The 23078-nt window shown below is 46.9% G+C and overlaps 10 protein-coding genes across 10 annotated transcripts; 6 read left to right on the top strand and 4 right to left on the bottom strand.

Annotated features, from left to right (window-relative positions):
* Positions 1-2547: 2547 nt before the first annotated feature.
* Positions 2548-4475, bottom strand: F5Y00DRAFT_241051 (putative NADH oxidase). Its single transcript, XM_048008323.1, has one exon. It carries the CDS (start codon positions 4216-4218, stop codon positions 2842-2844), a length of 1377 nt encoding a protein of 458 aa, XP_047863461.1. The 5' UTR covers positions 4219-4475; the 3' UTR covers positions 2548-2841.
* Positions 4476-4694: 219 nt separating this feature from the next.
* On the top strand, positions 4695-7016 carry F5Y00DRAFT_115762 (uncharacterized protein). The gene is made up of 4 exons (XM_048003964.1): positions 4695-4917; positions 5024-5278; positions 5396-6727; positions 6916-7016. The coding sequence occupies exons 1-3, from the start codon at positions 4747-4749 to the stop codon at positions 6518-6520; spliced, it is 1551 nt and encodes a 516-aa protein (XP_047863460.1). The 5' UTR covers positions 4695-4746; the 3' UTR covers positions 6521-6727; positions 6916-7016.
* F5Y00DRAFT_115775 (uncharacterized protein) lies at positions 6686-8227 on the top strand. Its single transcript, XM_048003965.1, has 3 exons — positions 6686-6727; positions 6846-7839; positions 7922-8227. Exons 2-3 carry the CDS (start codon positions 7324-7326, stop codon positions 7955-7957), a joined length of 552 nt encoding a protein of 183 aa, XP_047863459.1. The 5' UTR covers positions 6686-6727; positions 6846-7323; the 3' UTR covers positions 7958-8227.
* Positions 8228-8605: 378 nt separating this feature from the next.
* Positions 8606-9590, top strand: F5Y00DRAFT_115746 (uncharacterized protein). Its single transcript, XM_048003963.1, has one exon. It carries the CDS (start codon positions 8883-8885, stop codon positions 9474-9476), a length of 594 nt encoding a protein of 197 aa, XP_047863458.1. The 5' UTR covers positions 8606-8882; the 3' UTR covers positions 9477-9590.
* F5Y00DRAFT_115730 (GINS complex, PSF2 component) lies at positions 9548-10686 on the bottom strand. The gene is made up of 2 exons (XM_048003962.1): positions 10486-10686; positions 9548-10358 (listed from the first exon to the last, which is right to left on the bottom strand). Exons 1-2 carry the CDS (start codon positions 10597-10599, stop codon positions 9705-9707), a joined length of 768 nt encoding a protein of 255 aa, XP_047863457.1. The 5' UTR covers positions 10600-10686; the 3' UTR covers positions 9548-9704.
* Positions 10664-12295, bottom strand: F5Y00DRAFT_241037 (Aldo/keto reductase). The gene is made up of 3 exons (XM_048008322.1): positions 12038-12295; positions 11924-11984; positions 10664-11844 (listed from the first exon to the last, which is right to left on the bottom strand). Exons 1-3 carry the CDS (start codon positions 12077-12079, stop codon positions 10958-10960), a joined length of 990 nt encoding a protein of 329 aa, XP_047863456.1. The 5' UTR covers positions 12080-12295; the 3' UTR covers positions 10664-10957.
* A 695-nt stretch (positions 12296-12990) lies between these two features.
* F5Y00DRAFT_115722 (uncharacterized protein) lies at positions 12991-14820 on the top strand. Its single transcript, XM_048003961.1, has one exon. The coding sequence runs from the start codon at positions 13485-13487 to the stop codon at positions 14616-14618; it is 1134 nt and encodes a 377-aa protein (XP_047863455.1). The 5' UTR covers positions 12991-13484; the 3' UTR covers positions 14619-14820.
* Positions 14821-15022: 202 nt separating this feature from the next.
* On the top strand, positions 15023-15520 carry F5Y00DRAFT_263435 (uncharacterized protein; the record flags this gene model as incomplete). The annotated part of the gene is made up of 1 exon (XM_048011512.1): positions 15023-15520. The coding sequence occupies one exon, from the start codon at positions 15023-15025 to the stop codon at positions 15518-15520; it is 498 nt and encodes a 165-aa protein (XP_047863454.1).
* Positions 15521-15915: 395 nt separating this feature from the next.
* Positions 15916-16844, top strand: F5Y00DRAFT_263434 (uncharacterized protein; the record flags this gene model as incomplete). The annotated part of the gene is made up of 2 exons (XM_048011511.1): positions 15916-16144; positions 16225-16844. The coding sequence occupies 2 exons, from the start codon at positions 15916-15918 to the stop codon at positions 16842-16844; spliced, it is 849 nt and encodes a 282-aa protein (XP_047863453.1).
* A 2054-nt stretch (positions 16845-18898) lies between these two features.
* F5Y00DRAFT_115701 (uncharacterized protein) lies at positions 18899-21847 on the bottom strand. Its single transcript, XM_048003960.1, has 3 exons — positions 21354-21847; positions 19825-21290; positions 18899-19701 (listed from the first exon to the last, which is right to left on the bottom strand). Exons 1-3 carry the CDS (start codon positions 21726-21728, stop codon positions 19440-19442), a joined length of 2103 nt encoding a protein of 700 aa, XP_047863452.1. The 5' UTR covers positions 21729-21847; the 3' UTR covers positions 18899-19439.
* Positions 21848-23078: the final 1231 nt, after the last annotated feature.

The raw sequence follows: 23078 nt of genomic DNA, 5'->3' as shown, positions 1-23078 counted from the left end.
ACATTTCCGGTACGCAAATCATAGGGAAAATAATCGGACCAGAATTTGTAAAGTTATTAATAAAGAGGTAGTTATGTAAAAGAAATGAGGGTAGCTTTACTCTTATTAATGAATATTATTTAGCCATAACGTCATAAATTGTACCCCTAAGAGTTTAGACTCTACATATGAATTTTAGCGTTTTTTTTTTTTTTTTTTTTTTTTTTCTAATGTGTTCCCTCTGCACCTCCTTAATAGGGGCTTAAATAGGGGCTTAAGCATCTGCCTCCCTTTTTTTCTGTAGCCCTCCATTATGTGCTTAGAGCTTAAGCAAGACAGCTTCACAACGTTTCGCATATACTTTGATTCAATTACCGATTTTATTCACTAGGATCTTGACCAATTAACCTATTTTAGACGATCCCGTGTACCCAAGGTATATTTCATGTCTCCTAACAAGCTGCTGAGCTTAATGACTAAATATCTCAGAAATCACGAAGATAATGAATAGGTATATTATGCTGGTTACATACAATGGCATGGGATGACCGTTCAACAATACTGGTATGAATCACAACAGCTGAAATTCGTTGTGGTGATAATAGGGGCTGGTCTAGGGTTCTAAACGTGACTTGTTAATGGGATGGCTACCTCTTAGTGATTCGATCCTCTGCTATCAATATAGTCACCCGTCATGTACAAGTTGTTATAATGAAGTTTAAGATAAACTTAGTGAATTATGTTGAACAATACTGTTCGCGTGAATTAATCATAGTTATACCTTATTTCTATGACGAACAAACAATATGACACGACACAAATCACATCACAATTCACCCATTCTTCTATTCTGAAGCCGAGTTCTGCCCCATGGGAAAAATATATAAAGCCAGTCTCAGCAGCACCTTGGTTCAATTTATTTTCCCCAAAACCCAATCCTACATATATACCTACGACAACAAACCAAACATCACAAGTACGAGATAACAACCCATTTCTACCCTCACAAATAGCCCACACCCTAAGTCTTTACCATCATGTGCAACCTGGTCGACCATATGTGCAGATCATGCAGAGCCCTTGTTTGGGGACCGGAATATGTTGAGACGTGCGCCGACTGGAAACGTTGTATGTCAATGCCGAAACAGAAATTCGATTCGTTTTGCGACTCGCATGAGAAAAGATAAGACAAAAAACAGCATCAGATTGTCTCCCAAGTTTTATTATTCTCGATCTCTGGATCATATTCGGCACCGCGCAGCATAAGCATAGGAGATTCCTGGAATACCTGGGGAATCGAGGTGGTGGATTGTTATGGGCGGAAGCAGATATATAGTTTACCGGAGTGTAACTGAGAATATATTTGCCTTTACCCACCTATTGGTATAACCCGTGGAGTCAGCTTTATTGAAGATGTACTACCTATGCCCTCCTCTTAACTCTTGATGTAGTAATATGTTTAAACATGAGAAAAGAGGCAAGGGGGCGTGTCAGGATTAGATGCCCTTTTCGTGAGCTAGATGGGCAATTAAAATTACTTACTATACCTAATATAAATCTTCGACTACCTAGGTAGGAGGTAAGTATCTAGCTAGTTTTCACTCCTCTTTCGAACGTTAGCTAATTCACTATCACCACTAGTCACGCCCACACATAGACTCGGCACAGCACCTCAAAACGTTGGCATGAATCATGACAGCCAAAAGACGTTGTAGCAACCACGGAGGCCAACCAAGGATCCTACACATCACTTACTAAAATACGGCCACTCAGGGGTTCAGCCTTGTATCATCTACTTAGCCACCTATTCTTTACGATAGCCTTTACAAATGACCCCAGCTATTCATATCAATTATCTTATTTGGATGAACCACTTGTATATCATGTTGTCCCTATGGAAATCAATGACGCACAACATATCGCAGGGTTTGTCTTCTGAGTGGGTGACTGAGTAGATTGTACGCCCCAATATAATATATAAAGGCGACCTCGCCCATACCTTTGCCTGGCCTCCTCATCCCCCAAAACTTAACTTTACCACCTACCTTAATTCCGAGTTCGAGCACTGCCAGAACACCAAAACTTTTCGCAACCAAAATTTTTTACAACCAAAACAAGACCGCTCTTCAGAGTCTTAACCAGCACCAGCATGCCGAAGCCAAGGCCACCACGCCCCCCGAAGCCACCACGCCCCCCGAGGCCAAATCCGAATCCCAAGCCGATACCCAAGCCAATCCACTGAGGGGAATCACAATCGGGAGGATCAAGGTCAGAACAACATGTCGCCTCTTAGGCTTTGAGGCTGTTGGTCTGGATCACGAGGGGCATCAGAAGATTTCTGAATTGCCTAGGGTATTTCAGTAGGAGGTCATTATGGGCGGGAACAGATAGGTAGCTTACTAGGCGGCCTCTGACAATATACGTACTTCTGCTTACCTATAACTATTGACGCAACCCGTAGAGTCAGCTACATTAGAGTGTCATTCCGTGCTTTCCCCTTAATTATTCCTATGTCATGAGGCTACCTACACGGATGAGATGGAACACCCGGGGTCCCGGGAACGCCCTCCATATTCCGGGTTAACTAACGCTTAGGTGCGAAAAGAGGAGATATTCTTACAAACACCGGCTTTCGCGGCGTAGATAATAACGGAGTACAAGCAGCTCCATGCCAGCACCACCAACAGATCCATCAACAAAAATGCCAATGAGGTGATTATAAAGGTCCGCTTTATCTTATTGTATTGCTGTCATACTTGTTAACGCCTCAGGTAAAGGCGCGATGCAACGCTGGGCAGTTATAAAACCCGGGTGGGTAGATACTCGAGCCAAGTCCTATTACTCTATCTTCAAACCACTTACCTACGTTGTCGTAGAATATGAAGCTCGCATAAATTGATTTGGCCACCAGACATCCAGACCTAACTTCCACGCAACATTTAACACCCAATCCGATTCCCTCAGGAACTGCCTGCCGACCAAAATAACATCCGCCATGGGCACTTTACCGTTCTTTGCGTCAGTCATCTCTTTCGCTGTCCTAGCCTCCTCATCGATAGCACTCTTGAGCTGCACGCTAGCGTCAGCATTCTCAACGATGTCTCTTGCCTGTTCTGCTTCGGTAATTAGGCCAACAGCACCGATTAGAAGTTTCAAACCATCAGCATTCACGGCGTTTCTGATACGTCCGGCGATCTTGACGTGACAGTTCTTGGTGTTAACTCCGTCAATACGTTGGCCGGGATTGTTGCCACCGCTACTAACGTCTAGCAGGTCAACGCCTAGAGCGGGAAGTTGTCTCGCTACCTCGATCGTTGATTCAACGTCCCACGACCCAAGTTCTTTACCCAAGTCGGTATCTTCTAGAAATTCGGTTGCTGACATGCGGAGGAAGAGCGGCATACTTGTTGGGATAGCACGCCTGATAGCTTCGATGACTTCAAAAAGAAGTCTTGTCCTATTTTCAAAACTACCGCCGTATTCATTCGTTCTTCGGTTAGATATTGGAGACAGGAATTGGTGTAGAAGATACCCATGTGCAGCATGGATCTCTATCACGTCAACTCCAGCCTTCACACTCCTCTCTGCTGCCTTCGCAAAATCTTGGACGATCTCTTTAATTTCTTGCGTTGTCAGGGCTTTGGGAGGCCAGAACCGGCTCTGCTCGCTATCAAAAAAGCCATCCCAGGTTTGGCTTTCACCGCCGGAAGGACCCTTCACGTCATTTGGCCAACCGCCGATATCTTTGTCAGCCCTTTTGGATTTTCTACCGAGAACCGTAGATACCCAAGGCGCGGCAGTACTACTCTTGCGACCAGCATGCGCTAGTTGTATGCCTGTAAGGGCACCTTGAGATCTAACAAAGTCGGCAACTCGTCTCAAGCCTTTAATTTGCGCATCATCCCACAAGCCGGGGCAATTTGGCGAAATTCTCCCATTAGGTTGCACGCTTGTAGCTTCAACGAAAACGAGAGCTGCTCCTTTGATGGCATAATGGCCTAGTGTTACAACATGCCAATCTGTTAAAGAACCAATTTCAGGTCCAGATGGTGCTGCAGAGTATTGGCACATGGGCGAAACCGTGATACGGTTGCGAAGAGTGACTCCCCGGATTTGAAGTGGTCTGAATAAGGTGGGTGTCTTTGAGGAGAGCTCGTTTGGAGTGCCGGGCGAGTGTAGATGTTGCGGCGTAAAGTAAGGAATACCCGGGACGGGGGTATTAAGATTAGATAGAGACATTGTGGTAATGGTAATCAATTAATTTGTTTCCATGCTTGATAAATGAAGTCTAGTGAAAGGAGAAACACTGAGGGCTTCGTTTTTCTCGAAGGACGAAGATGTACGGCCATATTTATAAAAGAAACGGGTGCTTTATACATACTTGTATTGAAACCAGAACACCAATGTCACCAACAAATATTACAAAAGGTATCCTAGATAACATCTATGAAACAGTCTTCTTCGTGCTTTCGTTGACTTCTCGAAGGGGAACGAGGTAGTACGAAGCGGGACGGAGCGGGACCGTCGGGTCGGGTGGGGCTCGACTTCGTTTATTGCCTCAAAGGGAACGATCAAGCAGATCCACTCTTCCCCTATTGGTCAAAACGTTGATTGCGTGCAGTTCCACAGTTCCAGCATTATGGTAACTCCCACCTCGGGTGATGGCCCGTGCACATTTAGCGAAATAGGTACCGAAGGGAAACAGTAACGCAACACCAATACCTCCTAAACTCATATTCATAGTATTTTGCTATACCGCCAATCATTATGGAAGATAGGGTAGAAGCAACTCGGGCGGCCGACAGTAGCAGTTTTGTCTTCATCACAAACGACAGACCTCCAATAGAAACCGGCTCCCCGTCGAATCAGAGGGGAAAGAAGCGTCCGCATCACAAGAGCCGCCATGGCTGTCTCACTTGCAAACGGCGAAGAGTTAAGGTTAGTAATATACTGGTTTAATATCCATCTAATTAGATAGAACGATATGTAAATAAAGGTAGATTTACATATTTGTTGGTTAACATATTGTCATATAATTCTACAGTGTGACGAGCAGTTCCCCTGTTCGAATTGTTTGAAGAGGACTGAAAGATGCCTCTACTCAACAACCGATATACACAGCAACAATGTCAACAATAGGCTGAGTCCACGCATTTCTCAACCCAGTAGTCATCCCGTTTCGGATGACACCAAGGTCAATTTACTACACTTAGAGTTATTCTATCATTTTCAAAGAGACATCATGAATACCCTCGCCTTCTCTGAAATCTGGCCACACGTTCTTCCGTGGTCATTCCAGGTGTGGCAATCTCTTCTCAACTTCTCTCCTCTCCGTCCGTTTATTATTATACATAAAGAATAGATAGGAGCTGTGTCGATTGCGCCAGCCTTACATTAACTAAGGCGGTTATAATAGGAACCCTACATCATGTGCACGATTCTCTGTCTCGCAGCAACTCATATCTCTACCCTACGGCCTCAAGTTCCTCGCTACTCTCGTGTCGCTCTCCAACTGTTAGGAAAGTCGGCCTCGCTCTTTAGAGAAAAGCTCTCTAATCCTGTTACGGCCCAGAACATCGAAGCTCTGATAGCAACTTCTGTCCTCATGCACTACATTTCGTGGAGTCATGTAGAGTTCCTCGAGGAGCAGGGCCAGTTTTCAAATTACAAAGGTCACGACGATTTGATTATGCGTCTTTCGCAGGACCCCCTCTTCCAGCTAAGCTCCGGGGTACGAGGCATACTTTCTGAGGCATACCCAATCCTCTGTGGTAGCGACAGTGTGTTCCTTTCTGCAAGTCTTTACAGTCCAAGGGCTGCGATAGAAGAAACTATCCTGCAACATGGGGACGACCCTCATAGATTTGTCGACTATTTTATGGCAATATGGGATGATCCTCACTGTCATCCTCAGCTACCTGAGAAGCGAGGAGAGACGCAAGAACAGTTGTCAGCCCCTCCGAATCTCGATATTTCCACCGATCGGGGGGAGGTGACAGACTATACTTGCACTATGGCAAAGCTCAACTATACGTGCGCAGCTTTCCAAACATGGACACACTACCCTTATAATAACAGGATGTCCCAAGAGGGACGGGACTTAGGTTTACACATAGACGTAGCTGGCACCGAGCTAGCACCGGCGTCACCGCAACCCGTCGCGACCCCCCAGCGGATGGCGTTTGAGCGCATCGCTAAGAGACTATCTCTTCTCTTCTGTCTAGCATCCATATCTACTTCTAGTGGGCACTTGTCATCCCAGAGGTTAATGCGCCTCCAGCCTGACATCGAGCGTTGTTTCTTTACCTTCCCTGTTTTGTGTAGCGTCGTCTTCCGTGAGCTCGCCCTCCAGCACGACCTCAGGGCTCTAGTCATACTCCACCACTTCTATCAAGCCGCACGTATTTTGCTTACCAGCTCGACGTCTTGGTGGGCCCGCCAAAGGAGCCACATCACTGAGTCTTTAATTCTACAAGACTTGACGTCGAGGGGGTTGCAAATGTGTATCTTGGGAGGAGCGAGAGATGGTGAGCCAAACTAATAATCACAACCCGATTACCTGCTCTGATAGGTAAAAATACCTCTACCACAGCCTCGAAGGTATATGGGTAAAATATGTAGTGTTACCTATAGTCTGTCACGGGAGGCCCTCAACAATAAATTCCATAAGCAAACGCCTAAGGTAATATCATGTTGCTGCGGCTTGTAGTCAAAGGTGTATGCCTGTTTTTCTTTTCTTTTTGACCGTGTGAGTATCCCATCTGTTTTTTTTTTTTCTTGCATAGCATAAAGATAGCGGCTCCCGACCTTACTCTGCCGATACGGATTGTTAATCAATCATCTCTAATATGACTTCCAGCATACAGTATCTGTATTTATATCTTCCCCGTCAGAGTACAAGCACGACATTGAGAGCCCTAGCTAACAGCATCTAAGTTAGCGATATGGCACTTTCTAAATATTTTAATGCGAGCTAGTCTGGATCTTCTTCTACGGAGGTTTTCTACGTATGGTATATTTGCCGGTCTTGAGCTTAGGCTAAATTATTTCGCGATCACGATTTCACTTACCCTCCCACGCTTTCCGTACCCGACGTAGTAACACGGAAGCTATATTGCACATTAGACAAGCTCATCCACCGGAAGACTTGAGCGTATTTCTGATGAACCCAAGGCGGGATAATCATTACCAGAATAAATACCACCTACCTCCAGCACTTTGGTAATGTAACTTGACATCCTTGTCTTCTAGCTGTGGAATCTCTTCCAACATCGTACCCGTATCTATTGTCAAAAGTGCTTTCTACCGAAGGGTCATTACGATATCTTAAAGTCAGCATTACTCATGATGCTATTCCAGCCCTTTGCAGTTGCGCTCCTTACCGCAGTCGCCTCGGCCAGTCCCGTAGCTCCGCGGCAGTCATCGGGACCTGGCACGACACTGCAGGCGGGATGGTACTGGGTTCGCGCGGTGGCCTCACCCAATTTCCACAAATACCTCCAGACAAAGCCGGCGAATGCGCCAGGCACGGCCATCCTGGAGAGCTACACGACGGCAGGGCAGTACAATGTCAAGGATGGGCAGCTAGTAGCCAACACGGGCGAAGGGGGAGCGCCGCTATATTTACATGTCGAGAAGCCAGCAGACCTAGCAAACCCGCCGCGAACGCTCGCCACCTCATTCAACACGACCGAGAATACATTTGGCACTTTTGTCTTCCAAGGAGACGCCCTTACTTGGAGTGTACCGGACATCAACCGTCAGAACCTGGCCGCTTGGCTTGTCTGTAAAGACCAGGCGCTATTTATTAACACCGGCGCCTACGGCTATCAAACACCTAGTGGATGCTCGGATCAGACTGTAAGGAATATCTTTGTTCTCTCTCGGGATTTTAACTCGTCCTGTCTGTAATACAGAAAGTAGCGTATTAACAAAACCACAGATCCATTACTACAATGACGCGCATGCGAATGAGTGATGCATGGCCTATTGGATTGAATACTAGCAGGCATTTGCATATAAGTATCGAGATAAAGTTGAAAGACACGCATCGTCAATATATTATACTCGGAACTGACGGTGTTGTGAGTTTATGGTATTTATGTAGCGCATTTAACCTATCTGCTCATGGCAAGTCTTGCTACACAATCAATGGAGTGTAACTAAGCAATATTCCAATGTGTACTTAAGTACTATACACCTCTGAGTTACTACGTTGAAATTTGAATTATCCTACACCTAAGCACAATCCAGCCCAGCCGAGTCTTTGTTCAACTAAGGTCGCTCTAGAGCAGCCGATTATCACTTATTAGTGGCTGGTCATGTGTGGTACTTTGATATAATCTACTTCCACATTGTAAGGTAAATAGAATAAATAGCCTCTTGTTCGATTCAAAGGGCGGCTCAGCTTATGACAAGGTGAAACTCAAAGGGAATAGGCGACAATGCTATTATCACCTAGCCAGACAAAAGGCGGCAAAGACTCCTTGCATAAGGAAAAATGGGAACCAAGGAAGCAAACAATAGTGATACACGGAGTTGAGATCCCGACCTTGTAACTTCGACAGCAAGATAATGGATTGGCATAAACAAACGGACAAGTAACTAAAGGGATTCCGACGTCAGACTCGAAGCTCTTTAGAATTCTATTCTATTCATTACCAAGATGTTTAAATAAATTTCTCGCAATGATGTTTACTCTTCCACTATTCTCTTAACACTCGAGCTGTGCTTGGTACTATCATTGGTAAGGTCGCTATTTTTCAGCTTCTCAACAGGTATACGTCTCTTTCTCTATCACTAAGAAGTAGTACATTCCTTAGCTGGCTTCCTAAGGAACAACCTCAACGAATCCCACGATATCAGAGCCGACACGTTTTCAGCGCACGTTCGAATCTGCCGCCATGCATCCACGGATAAACATACGAGAGCTCTTTATGGAGTGGCTCCCGCCGATATGGGAGCGGAACTATTTGCCGTTTTACAGAAGCATTTATGCGGGCTTCTACCTCCTTATAACGACGTACCTCCGGCTGCTTCTGGGATTATTGGATAACAAATCCGAACCGATAGTGAAACCGATAGTGGTATTCTCACAGCGAATTACGGCTATCTTGGTCTTAGTCTTTTCTGTGCTAGCCGGGCTGGCACGCTTCATCACGCACACTTACATAGAGCTATTAGCGGTTATACGCCAGCATGCGCTCTCCTTTCTCCTACTGTGTCTGCGCACGGTGGACAGCGAATTGTACCGGGTCATGCACGCCGTAATAGACATACTGATGATCGCCCTGCAGATAGGCTTTTGGTTGCTGTGCCTATATTCGTATTTAGAGATATCGGTGGATTCGATACAGCAACCAGACCCGCTGAATTGGGCCGCGGAGAAGCGTATGAACCAATATTTCCATAACGCGGAACGGCAAGGGAATAAGTTGCGATGGAGGCACATGGCGGATGACCAAGTTGTAAGAATACCAAATTATGTTTTTCATTAATTCATTGATCTAGCTTAACGTGCGAAACGTAGGCGTCTTGCTTGGGAAAAGGTAGAAATGGGGTATATAGGTTCGGTATATGTAAATGGATTTCAAAATGTTTCCCGGTTTGATGAAGGGACCAAACGCCGGTCCAATGCTATGCAATATGCCGTGATGCTGGAGCCGTATGCAATGCAATGCAATGTAATGCTGTACCGTGTCTCATATGCGTCGTTTATTTCGTGTCTAGAAGCCCATCTCCTCGTCGCTGTCCTCGGCTCCTTCGCCATTAGCCCTTTCTTCTTCCTCTTCCCTCCTACTCGCCTCGGCGCTCGCGCCTAGCTTCCGTACACCTTCGATGACGCCTAACACAAACCCTCTGCTTTCAGCTAGTTCCATTGCCCCGACACCTCGCAACTTGAGTACACCGCCGCCGCCTTCTAGATGTACTGTACTACTGCGCATTTTCGCCGCACGCACCTCTTGTAGATCCCGAAGTAACGTCCGAACCTCAGCAGCGTTAGGTATATCGTCGGCGGCGTGCGCAAGCAGAGTCTCTGAAAGTTCTAGCCAGTGGTAAGGTAGGTAGCCCGAAGGCGCCTCCTGTGTACACGAGGGGAGAAAGGGCGGCGACAGTACTATGTCCCCCGGCTTCAGCTCAAACGAAGATTGCGCGTATGGCCTTGCGCTACCCCTGCCGTCGGACCTCATAGGCGGTGGTGGAGGTGGGGAGAATGCTACGGGATCGATGTTGGTCTCGTGATTGATGATATCCTTGAGCGAATCTGGATATAGCCAAGGCGGTGCGACGATGTTCGCGCGCCGTTGCTTCTTAAGTAAAATCGCAAGCCATAAGGGAAGCTGGGCGCGATGCGGTGGTCGTAAAGCTGGAGTTTTGCCCTATGTAATGGGATTGTGTGTTGTTAGTAGAGCTGTTTGACTATGATGATGACGATGACGATGACGATGGCGGGGTGGTGGGGTTAAATTATTTTGAAATAATTATTGAACATTTGGGTTTATTTACACTGAGTAACGGAATTGACTCGAGTCTTTGACGTGGAACGACCGTAACCATTTCCATCTCGCATAGGAAGGCTACTTCGGTTGGCACAAGGCCAGGTGGTAGTGGGAGGGCCATATTATCGTTTAATTAAAGGAATTGGGTGAGGTTTCGCCGTGAAGCGAGGCTAGAAAGAGACGCGATAACCATTTAGAAAGCAACGCGCCTTTGGGTCGTACTTGATTAATTGGATGGATATGGTTGTGGCGGTACAAGATGCATCCGTATGGCGGTGCAGTATTGTGGCGTTTAAGGTTTTCTTTTTTTGCTTTTCGCTTTGGTTCCAAGATTCATTCTTTCAATTCGTCAAGAAACACCTCCTCTTCATTACGCATTTAGATTATTCAACGTCTCTGCAAAGAACAAGGAAGTAGACAATCTATTATTTTGAAACTTCTAGACCATCTAAATAATATCCCTTAGTATTATACCCCCTTTAACCGAATATCCTACTACTTCCTAAAGCAGCAGGGTTGTTGAATCGCAGGTCAATGTTCAAAGAAGAAATTTGCTTAATCTCATCGTCAGTCAAATCGAAGGAGCAGCAATCAAGGTTCTGCTTCAGCCGCTCGACGTTGTTCGACTTAGGGATGACGATGATGTTGCGCTGAGTACACCATCGAAGTAAAACCTGTCCGGGAGATTTGCCGTGCTTCGCCGCGACGCTCTTCACCACATCCGTCTCGAATAGAGGCTTAACCTCCTTGGCCGTAGCATTGCCCAACTCGATAAAGCTCTGCGGGCCAAATGTCGAGTAACCCGTTACGGCAATGTTGTTTTCTTGCGCTAGGGCGATAAGGCCGGGCTGCGTTAAGTACGGGTGATGCTCGATCTGCAAGACGCTCGGATGGATCTTCGCATACGATAGCAAATCGTAGATTAGCTGAGGCTGGAAGTTTGATATGCCGATGCTCCTGATGAAGCCATTGGGGTTCTCCTTAGTCTGAACCATATCTTCCAGAGCCTGCCAGGTCTCTGAGATTGGCACCTTTGCCAGCGGAGTAACCTTAGTCTGCTCTTTATCAGACCAGAAGCAGGGAAAGCGGATCTTGTCGAAGGGGATAAACTCTTGCGCGATGGGGAAGTGGATCAAGAATAGGTCCAAGTATCCCAGACCCCACGCCTCGTTCTCTAGCTTAGCCATCTCGAACGCATGTTCGCGAGCGTGGTAATTGTTCCATAATTTGGAAGTAATGAACAGGTCTTCTCGCTTCACGATGCCCTCTTCGATGGCTCTCCGTATACCCTTACCGGCCTCGGCACTGTTCGTGTAGTCCCAAGCGCCATCAATGTGTCTGTAGCCTAACTTAATAGCATTGTAGACTACCGAGTAGCGAGTCAAATATCAGCAACCGATAGGCCTACATATGAAACAATTTTTGAAATGCTACAGGAGACATACCTTGATCAGCGCAGGTATCGTTTGGCACCTTCCAAATGCCAAAGCCAACTATGGGCATTTCCTATTCCTATTAGCCTCAACCCACAAAAGTAGAAGAGGAGGGGAGTCACGTACATAGCCAGAGGCCAGCTTTACAGTGGGTGTCTTCGTTGCCATAGTTGACAAGGAATTCGGTAGGTTACTTGTTACTATTAAAGAGAGAAGAGTCTAAGGGGAAGAGTCTAAGGGATACGTCCAAGGAGGTGAAAGGCATCAATTATATACCAGAGATATATACCATAGAAGGCGTTGAATTTCGCCTTGAAGCTTTCCCCACCGACAGTTTTAACAAACAATTGAGTTCGCGATGAGGGGTTGAGGGGTTGGAGAGCTGAGGGGCAATGAATCCATGTCTGTTACACCATGACGTTAGATTTTTTTTGTTTTTTTGTATAGTCTTACGGCTTCTGCGGGGCCCGACTCTTCCACTTAACTATTTAGGATGGCGCGCCGGTCCTCAAGTCTCTCCTCCGTAGGGCCGGCGCAGTTTCCCGTTACAGCGAATTTGCGAAAGCCCCCCCCTCGAGTCACACGCCGTAACGAAAAGGGGTCGATAAGATACGGTGCCAACTAATGGTAAGCTGTACACTGTAAGGCGTATTATAATTTAGGTTATGTGTGAAGTTATCAGATCTTAACCTAGACAGTGTGGTGACCTTGTTGGCCTACCAAGACCAAATCGGGAAGTTTCCTTTCATATCATTGGCTACTCTTAATTCTTAGTGTTGTTTCGTAAGACATAACTTCTAATGAGCCAGAGCTCAAACAAGTACCTAAATGCTCTCGAGGCTCTCGTTACCTTGGGTCCTAGGAGGTAGATAAGCACGAGCTACACCAGACTTCACTTTCTCGGAGGAGAAACCAATTGAAGTCATCCAATTAGGTACGACTGAGTATATGTGATAATAGACTTACAAGCAAACTGAGTTGGGAAAGATGACATATGATTACCTATCTGTATGAGCCTTTTTCACGCCAGCTTTGCCAGTCCCCCAAATACTAACAGCCGATATCTCCTTGACATTTTGGGACCACATAAATTACCTATTAATATATAACGTGAGCGAAGACTCTACAACACCTTTCGCTTTTACCCTAGATTTCTAAGGTAGGTTAGCGGCAATCCGATCTGACAGGCTATTATCCAGTTGTACTATGTAACGGGCTTGCGTCTGATGGTTCGAGTGCTGGTTTTGCTAACTCTCGTTTGTCAAGTCTTGGATCAGCCATCTTATATTTCCCTTTTACCGAATGGGTCCGACAATTGTAGGTTTAAAGACAACATTTAAAGACAACATCTTTCTGGCTTGTTGTGCTTGATATGGCCATCTTGTTAGACGTGGTTGAGCAGTGAAGAAAAAGCCTTTTGGCCATTCATATTTGCCTTCTCCCAATCTGCCAATTCAGGGTTCCCCCCTGTCTCTTCCCCCACAGACCAGGATTCTGGGTGGTTACCCTCCTCCTTTTGCACGTAATGCCCTGCTACTCGATCCACACTAGCTAGGAGACTTGCAACCACACAATGCCGACGTATCTGTGCCACGGATTTCGCTGGCATCGCCCAAGCATACGGTATTTCGTTGTTATCCAGAACGTTGACGACGTCGCGTCAGAATGGATTATAGCGCGGCAGAGCCCTGTCGCTCTCCTTAACCAATTCTACGAGCTATTCGACTTCCTACCTCCTTGTCCCCGTCCGGCGCGAAATCTAAGCCCCTCGCCCCATCGCATTCGCAATGGTTTCCCAGCAATAAACGGACATACCTATTCACGCACGCATTCGTGCGGCGGCCAAGGGTCTAAGGAGGAGGTATCCCGATTTGGATATAACGAGGATGGAAATGACAGCCGACAGAGCAAACTGTCACTGTCTGGTCGCAGCAAAGCCTCAGAGCAACTACCAACGACCAAGCAACGCGACAAGTTAACTTTATCTCCGGCGTCAGAACCACCAGATCCTAACGACGATATACCATTCAATGATTGGTCTATAGTAAAGTTTCTGGAAGAATTTGACCCATCGGATTTAACCACCGTAAGCGGACAATGGGCATATGTGGCAGATTATGTGGTGCGCATAGACACTTCGATTTCGGTTGCAGAAGAAATAAGTCGATACGAGACGCGGATGAAGATGGAGCCTTACAAACCCATGAGCGGCATGAGTGAGGAAATCTGCCATAAGGTAAATACGTACGGCAACAAGAAAGCAGGCTGGTTTGAGAAGCTTCGCGATCAACTGCAAAGAAAAGAGAGTATCCGGTGGTATGTCGTGGTCTGTGGTGATGAAGAACGTATCGGTGCTGAATTAACTGTGAATCAAGAGGCGAAAGATGGAACGGTCAAAGCTAATGATAGCGAGAGCCAACCATCTCAAGGATTTATCGAGGATGGATTTGAATTCCGTTTCCCGGAACTGTTAGTACCACACCGGGCCATAGAGCAGGGGCCGAGACGTCGAAGAGTTGAGAAAAGCATGACCAAACAGAGCCAGGCGCCTTTGCCGGACAATGAGCAACCGGCTATCTCTCCTCCTGCTTCTCTGCAAGTAACTCGTAAAATGTCGATAGACCATGCTATCAAGCACACGGGTTCCAGGTTTAGCGGCGGACTTAGACGGCTATTCCTAAGGCGAAAAGCTGATGGTCTAACCTGAAATATGCGCTTGAGAGTGGTCTTACTATTAGTCGTTCCGATATCTTGGGCCTTCCATATACAAGTCTCCATTGGAAGTTCATGCACCTATGTCTTATCCATTTAGGTTCCTTACGTAGGATGTTTTCAAGAAATAGCACGGCACTTTCCATCATGGTATTGACTACAGCCCCTTCTTGCTGGAAATCGACTAGAAAGTTAAGTACCGGGAAAGAGCCTTATGTGGTGCCTTGAGGGCTGGGTTAGACAGGAAGATCCAACAGCCTTTCTACCTACATTCGGTATTTTTTCTTAATTTCTTGAACTATGGTCTGAGTCAATCAAGACAAGTTGCACGGCTGTCTAATCTATCTCTATTCGCAGAGTTAGGTATTATTTATCATATCATACGCTCTAACAGTAGCAATGGAAGGGGATCCGACACAAAACCCCTTCGCGCAGTCCTCGAAGGAGAGAGATGACGGGACGCTTGATGATCTATGCGGCAAGCTTCAACAACTTCGTCATGGTCATTCACTACCTCCACTACCTCCTGAGCTTTTACTGTGTGTTTTTGACTATTTTCGACTTCCAGTCCAAGACGTAACCTCTACAATACCCCCGCCCGAGTTCCTAGTAAACCGTAAAACCCTTTATAATCTCTGTCTTACCTCCAGCGTCCTCAACGACCTCGCAAAGCCGCTCCTTTATCAGACAGTCATCTTTTTTCTCGAGTCCCGAGACTCTGAGGATCATCAAAGCGCCATCGCCTATGGGGGCCTAAGGAGTTTAATACTCTTAGTCCGAACTCTGTTTTGGAAGGACGAATACTGTGAATATGTCAAAAATATAATTTGCCCGGCGAGTTTGAAGCCTCGTGACTGGGATAGCGAACTTGAGATAATTCGCGACGAATGCCGGTGAGTAATATTTAGACTTGTTTTCCCATTTCTTATTTCACTCTTGGGTTCCTTATATATATCGGTTAAGATGCCGGTTCCAAAGGGGTTATGATACTTGTCTAATACCCCTGATCCGTTTAATTAATAAATACTGATAATAGGTGCTGTAGCGGTATAATACCGCTCCTTTCCAACTGGCCATTCCAGCAGAACTTGTCAGACCGCCAAGAATTTATAATGAAAACGACTCATATAGATTCGTATAGTATGCATATGTCGCCAATGACCTATTTAGGTACATTAGCCTCAAAGTTCTTAGCGGCTCTTGTCTGTCTATCTTATAACCTTGAACTACTCCTACACTGGACCGAAACTAGTCGTTATCATTCGCTAAATCATTTCCTACGCCTTGCAAAGATGCAAAGCGAACACTGCATTATTCCTCGGCTACTAACGCTGTGTGTTCAACAAGTCGACTTTTCTAGGCTCCCCCTTGGATCCGACATGGAAATAGCATCAGAGCTGCTTGAAATCGGAATGGTCCATCGACTCCATGTCTGGCGCCACTACGGATATATTACCTTCCCAGGAGGTCATCACGAATCGTGGATCGGAAGGATAAGGGAGATGAAACTAGTAACCTGTAGTAAGTACTAGCCCAAGCCCGTCGCTCGACCAAGCTTTAGCATATCTGGGAAGGGTCGCCGCTCACTACGAATCTTGTAGTCGATGCCGAAACATTATGCCGTGTCTTCGAGTCTGCTGCTAAACTAGAGATTTTCTCGTTAATCGTGCCGAAGGCCCATGGTTTGGTTCATCCTCCACCGGCAGCAGGCAGAGATCTCAACTACGCACTAGTAAAAGTGGCCGGTACTTTAAAGGTGTTAGAGTTAAGGACTTGTCAAAACAGGTGGTTTCTGGACCAGCTTGGGCCGTCTCATCTTCTTCACTGCTTACCTCTACTCGAGAAGCTTGAAACACTAACGGCTGAAGTATCGCTTTTCTTTAGAATCCAAAGAAATACACTTAATGCCAGGGGGTTTGTACTATTTCCACCGAACCTCATCTCGCTTCACGCGGCCGAGGTATGGTTGAGTCCAGAAATGTTCACTCGCAGAGAGTTAGGGATGAGGGCTTTTTCTAAAATAATCGTCGCCTACCTTCATTTTGGATTATTGCCCAATCTAAAGCACATTCGGTACATTCCCGACGTTGTAGAAAGCCTTCTCGACCCCGACGAGCTTTACGCACTCAAGCAAATGTTTGATGCGACCCGTGTGTCTTTCTCTTCTAAGGCGGACAGCTTACCAAGACAGTTCTTTTACCCCCCTGAGCGACAAATATGATATACTCCCTAGCGGTTCACGTTCACTGGAAATAAATGAGCAAAGATGCTTAATGTAGCGATGTTAACTTTTGTGGTCTTTGAGGTAGTTTAGGTATTTTAGCTACGGCCGTTGGGTATAAGTTAATAGCGAGTCTAGATGGCAATAAATTATCTCATGACGCTACCTTTCATGCATAGACGTCAGAACATAAATTCAAAAGACACGAATAAGAAATGTCCCCAAGTCTCAATTTCACAATTACCATAGTAATTATTAATTATGAAATGATCCCTCTCTTTGAAACGCTCTTATCAACACCCGTACATAATAGGATTCTAGTGATATCTTTACTACCAATAGTTACCCGTCACCTCACTACATGAGACCAATGTATAGCTTGTCTCCGCCCCCCTACTTCCTTTCCTTCTTAGTTCGTCTTAGTATATCCGCCAAGCTGGATGCCGGCATGCGAGGTACCCCCATTCGAGGGACGGCGGACGGACGGGGGTTCCTGGCAGGGCCTGCCGCTGAATCCGCAGTCCCGCGTACCTATGAAAGAGGAAAGAAATCTCCGAAGGGGCTGCGCTGCCCTTAGTTGTCGCACACCGTGATTTTTCTTTTCTTCCTCGTTCGAATCCTTCCCCATCCCCGTTCCCTGCTGACAGCGAAATACCGTGCAACTAGGCTGTCTGCCCTATGACACCTTCGATATAGCAATCCCTCGAAGAGGGGAAACGGGGGAGGGTCCGGGATTGGAGGCCTATAGGTTAGGAGATTATGTTGGTGTGCATGAGAGGCACATGCAAGCAGGCAAATGCGGAGCCCCGCAAAGGGCCTCGACATCACGGGATCGAGGGGGTTATTTATTTATTTATTTATTTTTATTTCCTTTTTAATACTTATCCTATTTTATCTATTTCTTGAAGTATGCTTGCTTCCCTGTTCTAGAGTCCCCTCATGTTACGTAGGAGGTACTTAATGCTTCCTGCCAGCGGAACGAAACCCTCCTAGAAAGTACATGTAAGTGAGCCTGGCAGATGGCGGTGGCTAACATGCCGGGATGGTACTTATATGTCAAACATCTGGACTACCTACCTCTTAATGAAGCCGCTCAATTGCATCTCGCTTACGTCTTCCCACGTGCTAGATGACGAGACGTCTCTGTCCGATAAGGTGTGTTAGATCTCTCAAAATAGCACGCGATATTTATAAAGGCGAGTAAGTGGGTAAGTGTATAAATAGAACTAAGTATTCATATTATATATAGGTAGGTAGTTATCTGAAAATCGATTGGGTATAGATGACGACGTGGTTGTCTCGACTCATTAATTTTTGTCATTGCCTCGTAACCTCCCGCCATCGAGTATAAGCCACTCTGCGAGATATAATCTCCCGCTACATCTTCCTGTCTTCGAATTAACCATGATGACGATGCAGCCTCCGTAGGCCAAGACGCTTGGGAATAATGCCGATAGTGCCGAATAACGCTCTCGAGACTGCATCGGCTGGGGGGTTGAATAATACATACACATTGGTTATGCTCAACCAAGAAACATATATGCAACCAAGTGTAGTTAAAGGGTAGGTAGGTATACAACAATATGAGGACGTGAGATACTAGGGGGGGTTGGGGGTCTGGAAGGGCCAGCCAGCTGGCTATGTCTTCTTCGATTCAAGATCCTCCTCCTTGCCGATGACTTCATCGGCACTCATGATGTCGTTCTGGATGGTAGTAGGGTGTTCAGTAAGGGTAAGGTAAGGCAGTGTAGGAAGATGAGAATAGCCGCGCATGTCCTCAGATCGAGATACAACGTATAGGAAAACGTCCACGGACATTTCTCCAGCTCTAGAAACATGAAAGATTTGGTGACGGTTGTAAAATCCGACCCTTCACCATGGCATATTCGGTGATGGGGGAAATTATGTGAACAGGTTTGTGAACAGGTATATGAGCAGGGTTATCGGGAATCCGGACCGTAAAGCCTAGTCATCCAGCCATCCCCCAGACCCAAGAGTTTTCCCCGCCAACCACGCTGGACCAGTCCACTCCAGGATGCAACCCAAGGGTACCGCAGTGCTGCCAAAGCGCTACAGTCTACTACTTTAGCGGCCCTAGGCCCTTTTTCAACGGCCTCGCTCCTAGGGGTTCGTCAATCATCTAAGAAATCAGCCACGGAGGGACTTGATCCCTAGGCCCTAGGGACCCGACAAGGCTGAAAAGGAATCCGGTGGCTAGTCGCACAAGTTAGTTGCCATAACCTCCCTAATTGGGGCGTCGTATCGCAGCTTGCATGCCCCGGGAGACCGGGAGAAGTCCTCGTGCAATAGAGACAAGGCATTTCGAGCATAGCCGAGAATGCTGAACGGGAATCTCTGCAAGTGCCTGCACTCGTTCCTAGATACGCGAACCGGCCGGCCCAGACAGTGGGTAGATATGACATGGTAAAAGTTAACACTTCCATGCAGACTGCAGATGTAGTCTGTAGAGGTGGTGAATTTTCGGGGTCAAGAGTACATCATCCGATCGTCGTGACCTCTTAAGCATTCGGACCGGCCATACCCATCATAACATGTCCATCAGGACTGGCACACTGCATCATGCTCGACCGTGTATCAACCGTTCAGGAATGTTCGCCTCCGGACCTCGGCCTCCTTGATAATCTCGGCAGCCAAACTCAAGCTGGGCGCCAGTATTGCCATCCTCTCGATGTCCATAATTACGTCATTGATGATTTGATCGATGACTTCACGGTGAGGTACGAGCGTCAATAGTATGTTAGACAGAGACGGTGACATAGTAGCGCCCATTACCAGTAATGTCTGTGAAACGATAGAGAGAGCACCTTGCCAGAGGTAGGGCATATGGCCGGCGTGACTACGGTCAAATCGTTAGATTGGGTCAAGAATTTGAAGAGCCGGGAAACAAGAGCATGAACGGCATGAGGCTAGGGAGATTGTCCAATCATAAAAGAGGATAAAAGGGGAATTCTCTACTTACTGTGCAGATATGTGCTCCAATTGCCTGATTGAGGCTTCGAGGCACTTGTGACAGCTATCCCGCACTGAGGGGTCTAAAACGGCCTGTTCGTTATCCAGCACCGCCAAGATATACGGACGGTAGATAATGGTTCGGCAAGCAAAGAAACGTAATCGTAACACCGTTTGCACCGGGTCCGGTAGAGTCGTACGGGTGAAGGGGAATTGAAGGGCCAAAGGGAGACTCTCATACCACTGCGTAAGCTGAAAGTCCAGCTCCGCGACGACAGGCTCTAGACTCGTAGTTGATGCCATAGAATCCTTGGAGTAAATGAGTTGGCTAACTCGATTGAGGAGTCTTCTTAAGGCGATTTCAGCTAAGAAGTACCAGAGATCGTCTCGACCAACTGCTTCGGATTCTTCTCCTTGAAATCCACCAGGAAGTCCAACGTTTTCCTCAAATTGAACCACTCCGGAATGGGGCAAATCTAATTCCGCGAGAAGGTCGCTTTCGAACAGGAGAGCGTTCCAGTAAATTCGTTCTAAAAGTTCTCTCTGGTCTTCGGGCACGCGAGTCGGAGTCATAAGTAATAGTTGTAATTTGCTGCTCACCGTGCACAGTAGATTCCACGCTTCCAGAGGCCTTACCAAGTAGAAAAGATATGCAGCGGCTAATAAATGACACTGAGCGGCTAAGACGCTATTCGCAGTCATCATGCCGGGTAGGAGTGACCATGCAGCCGTAAAATATTGCAGGCCCGGAGGGTCCTCCTGAGGCACAATCCTGGATATACTACCGCGCAAGCTCGCCTGGCCGAGTGAAAGTACTAGTAGCACGATACAGCTTTCTGGACCTTCGCGAAACCCGGTCGACAATGCCGTACGATAATGGCTCCTCCAAGTAAAAGGATTGACGCAGGCATACCATACGTTCACTCTCTCGAAGTAGGCCTCGATGTAAGCATTAGTATTTGATAAGTCGACACAGGGAGTCTTCGCTAAGGAATGTAGTGGCTCCCGAGCCATCTCAAGTTGTAGGATGATCTGTGGGTCGTACGGGCGTCCGATCAGATCCCGAATCAACGGCCATTGCAGCAGGTGAAGCGCGGCGTTTGTGTGAACTTTAGGCATCGTAGAGATGTTAGTACCTTGGGGATGACTTGTCCAAGTACCTAAGCCACCGCTTGGTATAATAGAGACAAAGTTACCGGAAGAGTTCTGAATCATGACATTATCGCCGCTGAGAGCCGTCCCGTTACTTATGGGCGGGGAATCGTGGGTAATCTGCATTGCGTTCGGGTGGCCGTTTGTCAAATTGATTTGAAGAAGGCTCTCGATTCGGTTCAATCGCTCAAGAATGAGCTTGTCGCCAGCGTCAAGCTTGATCCCGGGCTCTCGATATATACATTCAGCCCCGAGTTCCGTACAAAGCTTGCATTTTGGTTTCGTGCCATCACATCTTGATTTCCGAGAGCGGCAAACTTCGCACTATAATAATTACGTTAATTAGAATCTCACCTGAACAACCTTTATTACCATCATCTAACCTACCGCGATAGTGGCTCGTCTCCGGGGGTAGTCAACAGTCGCATCCGTATTCCTCCTCTTTAATGGGTTTCCCCCTTCGTCGCTAGATGCTTTCGACATGCCATTGGTGATTTGCTCAGTACGGATCTCAGACGTTTGAGAAAGGTTCCGAGCTTTTTGTGCCGAACCTAATATTCCTTCCCGGCTGAAACTTGCAGTGCGCTGAGCCTTGTTGACGGCCGTCGGAGACTTTAGCGCTGAGCCGTTGGTGGCCGGGTTAAGTTGCGGCGACGGGACCTCGATAGAGAAGGTCTCTCTCGAGGGCAAGGGGAAAGGCCGTCCCGAATTGCTTGCTGCGCCGGCGGAAAGAGGCGAGTCACCCGTCGACGACGGCGACATCTTTCGAACCAACAAGTCACCGGCACCTCTCCGGTGTAGTCAACGACAAGCAGTCTCGCTTAAGTATTAACTAGACGATGTTGCTACCTTTTCGTATGAAGTCGTGTAACCGTGGACCTAGAGAAGCATACGACTTCGGTGAGGAAGTATTTACCCAGGACGCCGTACAGGGACGAGATTCGGACAAAAATGACGAGAGAGGGTATCCGGGTCTGCAAGGCACGGGGCAGCGAGCTTATCATATTTTATGACGGGAAATCATAGGAAAGATGGAGGATTCGACGGTGGTGTCTCCTCCACATGGTACACACCTGCAGAAGCGGCGCAAAACCGTGGTCCGTTGAGCCCCTAGTAAGAATCCCAGCCCGCCTAGAGGGTCCAGCGTACATGGTATGGAGAATGTAGACCAACCAAAAAACCCCCCAGAAAATTGCTTCCCATCGTGGTTTAGGCCTACTGTCGTCAAAAGGTACAATACAATACAATACTTACCTCTTACTAAGGGTACAGCATAGCATTGGAGGTACTTAGCGATAGGGTAAGGGTAGCATTCATGCCCTGTCACCTCACCCTTGATTGGAGCCCATCTTCTGGAAGCTCGCGGTACAATACTGTACACAATTTGACCGTTCAATTTCATCTTCCGTGTGAACGAGCTGTCCATAGCGATACGTACAGCTGGCATCGAGCATCAATATGTAGTATGTTAACCCCATCACACGGACTAAATAAGTTGGAGCCTCTTTCTACGGGCAATGCCGCAATAGTTGACATAGCCGAAGCGCTACTGCAAATACTTGTGTAGTAGGTAGGTAGACTTTCAAATCCCCGCTTCTGGGATACCATAGCATGACTTCGCGTCTGAGCCAGGGTCGTAAATAGTCTACCAGAATAGAGACACCTGTATTCCGAGGATCCTTAAGCTTGGGCTTAACGTACCGCACGAAAATGAACTGTTATACTAGAGGGGGTGCAGTGACCTCGATGACGAGAGGATAACTAGAACAGGCATAGATTTCTCGCAGCATGGGGAAAATGACTGGTAGGAATAGTTACAAAATACTTAAGAGTACGGTTTTAGGGGAGATCTGGGGCGGCAGGGGGTCGGATGAAAGGGAACATGAAAATTTCCGCGGGAACGATTTAGAGAATGTGAATTAATAAGAGGTACCTACCTACTGTACGTATTTCCACCACATGAATGTGTCCATACAGCCGTAGCCACTATATATATCCGACATAGGAAATTATGAAAAGTGCTTTTATATCAGGTCACTACCCAGATACCTCCACAACATATGTAACCCAGAGGGGTGATAATGCCACAAATATTAGCAATTTCGCTAGCAC

This window comes from Daldinia vernicosa, assembly GCF_022497035.1.
Source record: "Daldinia vernicosa strain CBS 139.73 unplaced genomic scaffold F5Y00scaffold_33, whole genome shotgun sequence".
NCBI lineage: Eukaryota > Fungi > Ascomycota > Sordariomycetes > Xylariales > Hypoxylaceae > Daldinia > Daldinia vernicosa.
This window is presented reverse-complemented; position numbering and strand designations above follow the sequence as displayed.

What these genes read in the sequence shown, in the direction of transcription:
- F5Y00DRAFT_115730 (XM_048003962.1), bottom strand. Translation starts at nt 10,599, where the DNA reads ATGGCCCTCCCACTACCACCTGGCCTTGTGCCAACCGAAGTAGCCTTC. An exon ending in AGTCAATTCCGTTACTCAGT is followed by an intron (nt 10,359 to 10,485) that starts GTAAATAAACCC and finishes CCCATTACATAG; the next exon opens with GGCAAAACTCCAGCTTTACG.
- F5Y00DRAFT_241051 (XM_048008323.1), bottom strand. Translation starts at nt 4,218, where the DNA reads ATGTCTCTATCTAATCTTAATACCCCCGTCCCGGGTATTCCTTACTTT.
- F5Y00DRAFT_115722 (XM_048003961.1), top strand. Translation starts at nt 13,485, where the DNA reads ATGCCGACGTATCTGTGCCACGGATTTCGCTGGCATCGCCCAAGCATA.
- F5Y00DRAFT_241037 (XM_048008322.1), bottom strand. Translation starts at nt 12,079, where the DNA reads ATGGCAACGAAGACACCCACTGTAAAGCTGGCCTCTGGCTAT. An exon ending in TAAAGCTGGCCTCTGGCTAT is followed by an intron (nt 11,985 to 12,037) that starts GTACGTGACTCC and finishes TAATAGGAATAG; the next exon opens with GAAATGCCCATAGTTGGCTT. An exon ending in CGATACCTGCGCTGATCAAG is followed by an intron (nt 11,845 to 11,923) that starts GTATGTCTCCTG and finishes GCTACTCGGTAG; the next exon opens with TCTACAATGCTATTAAGTTA.
- F5Y00DRAFT_115775 (XM_048003965.1), top strand. Translation starts at nt 7,324, where the DNA reads ATGATGCTATTCCAGCCCTTTGCAGTTGCGCTCCTTACCGCAGTCGCC. An exon ending in GTGGATGCTCGGATCAGACT is followed by an intron (nt 7,840 to 7,921) that starts GTAAGGAATATC and finishes ACAAAACCACAG; the next exon opens with ATCCATTACTACAATGACGC.
- F5Y00DRAFT_115746 (XM_048003963.1), top strand. Translation starts at nt 8,883, where the DNA reads ATGCATCCACGGATAAACATACGAGAGCTCTTTATGGAGTGGCTCCCG.
- F5Y00DRAFT_115762 (XM_048003964.1), top strand. Translation starts at nt 4,747, where the DNA reads ATGGAAGATAGGGTAGAAGCAACTCGGGCGGCCGACAGTAGCAGTTTT. An exon ending in GCAAACGGCGAAGAGTTAAG is followed by an intron (nt 4,918 to 5,023) that starts GTTAGTAATATA and finishes ATAATTCTACAG; the next exon opens with TGTGACGAGCAGTTCCCCTG. An exon ending in TTCTTCCGTGGTCATTCCAG is followed by an intron (nt 5,279 to 5,395) that starts GTGTGGCAATCT and finishes CGGTTATAATAG; the next exon opens with GAACCCTACATCATGTGCAC.
- F5Y00DRAFT_115701 (XM_048003960.1), bottom strand. Translation starts at nt 21,728, where the DNA reads ATGTCGCCGTCGTCGACGGGTGACTCGCCTCTTTCCGCCGGCGCAGCA. An exon ending in GGAGACGAGCCACTATCGCG is followed by an intron (nt 21,291 to 21,353) that starts GTAGGTTAGATG and finishes TAATTATTATAG; the next exon opens with TGCGAAGTTTGCCGCTCTCG. An exon ending in TTGGAGCACATATCTGCACA is followed by an intron (nt 19,702 to 19,824) that starts GTAAGTAGAGAA and finishes ATTTGACCGTAG; the next exon opens with TCACGCCGGCCATATGCCCT.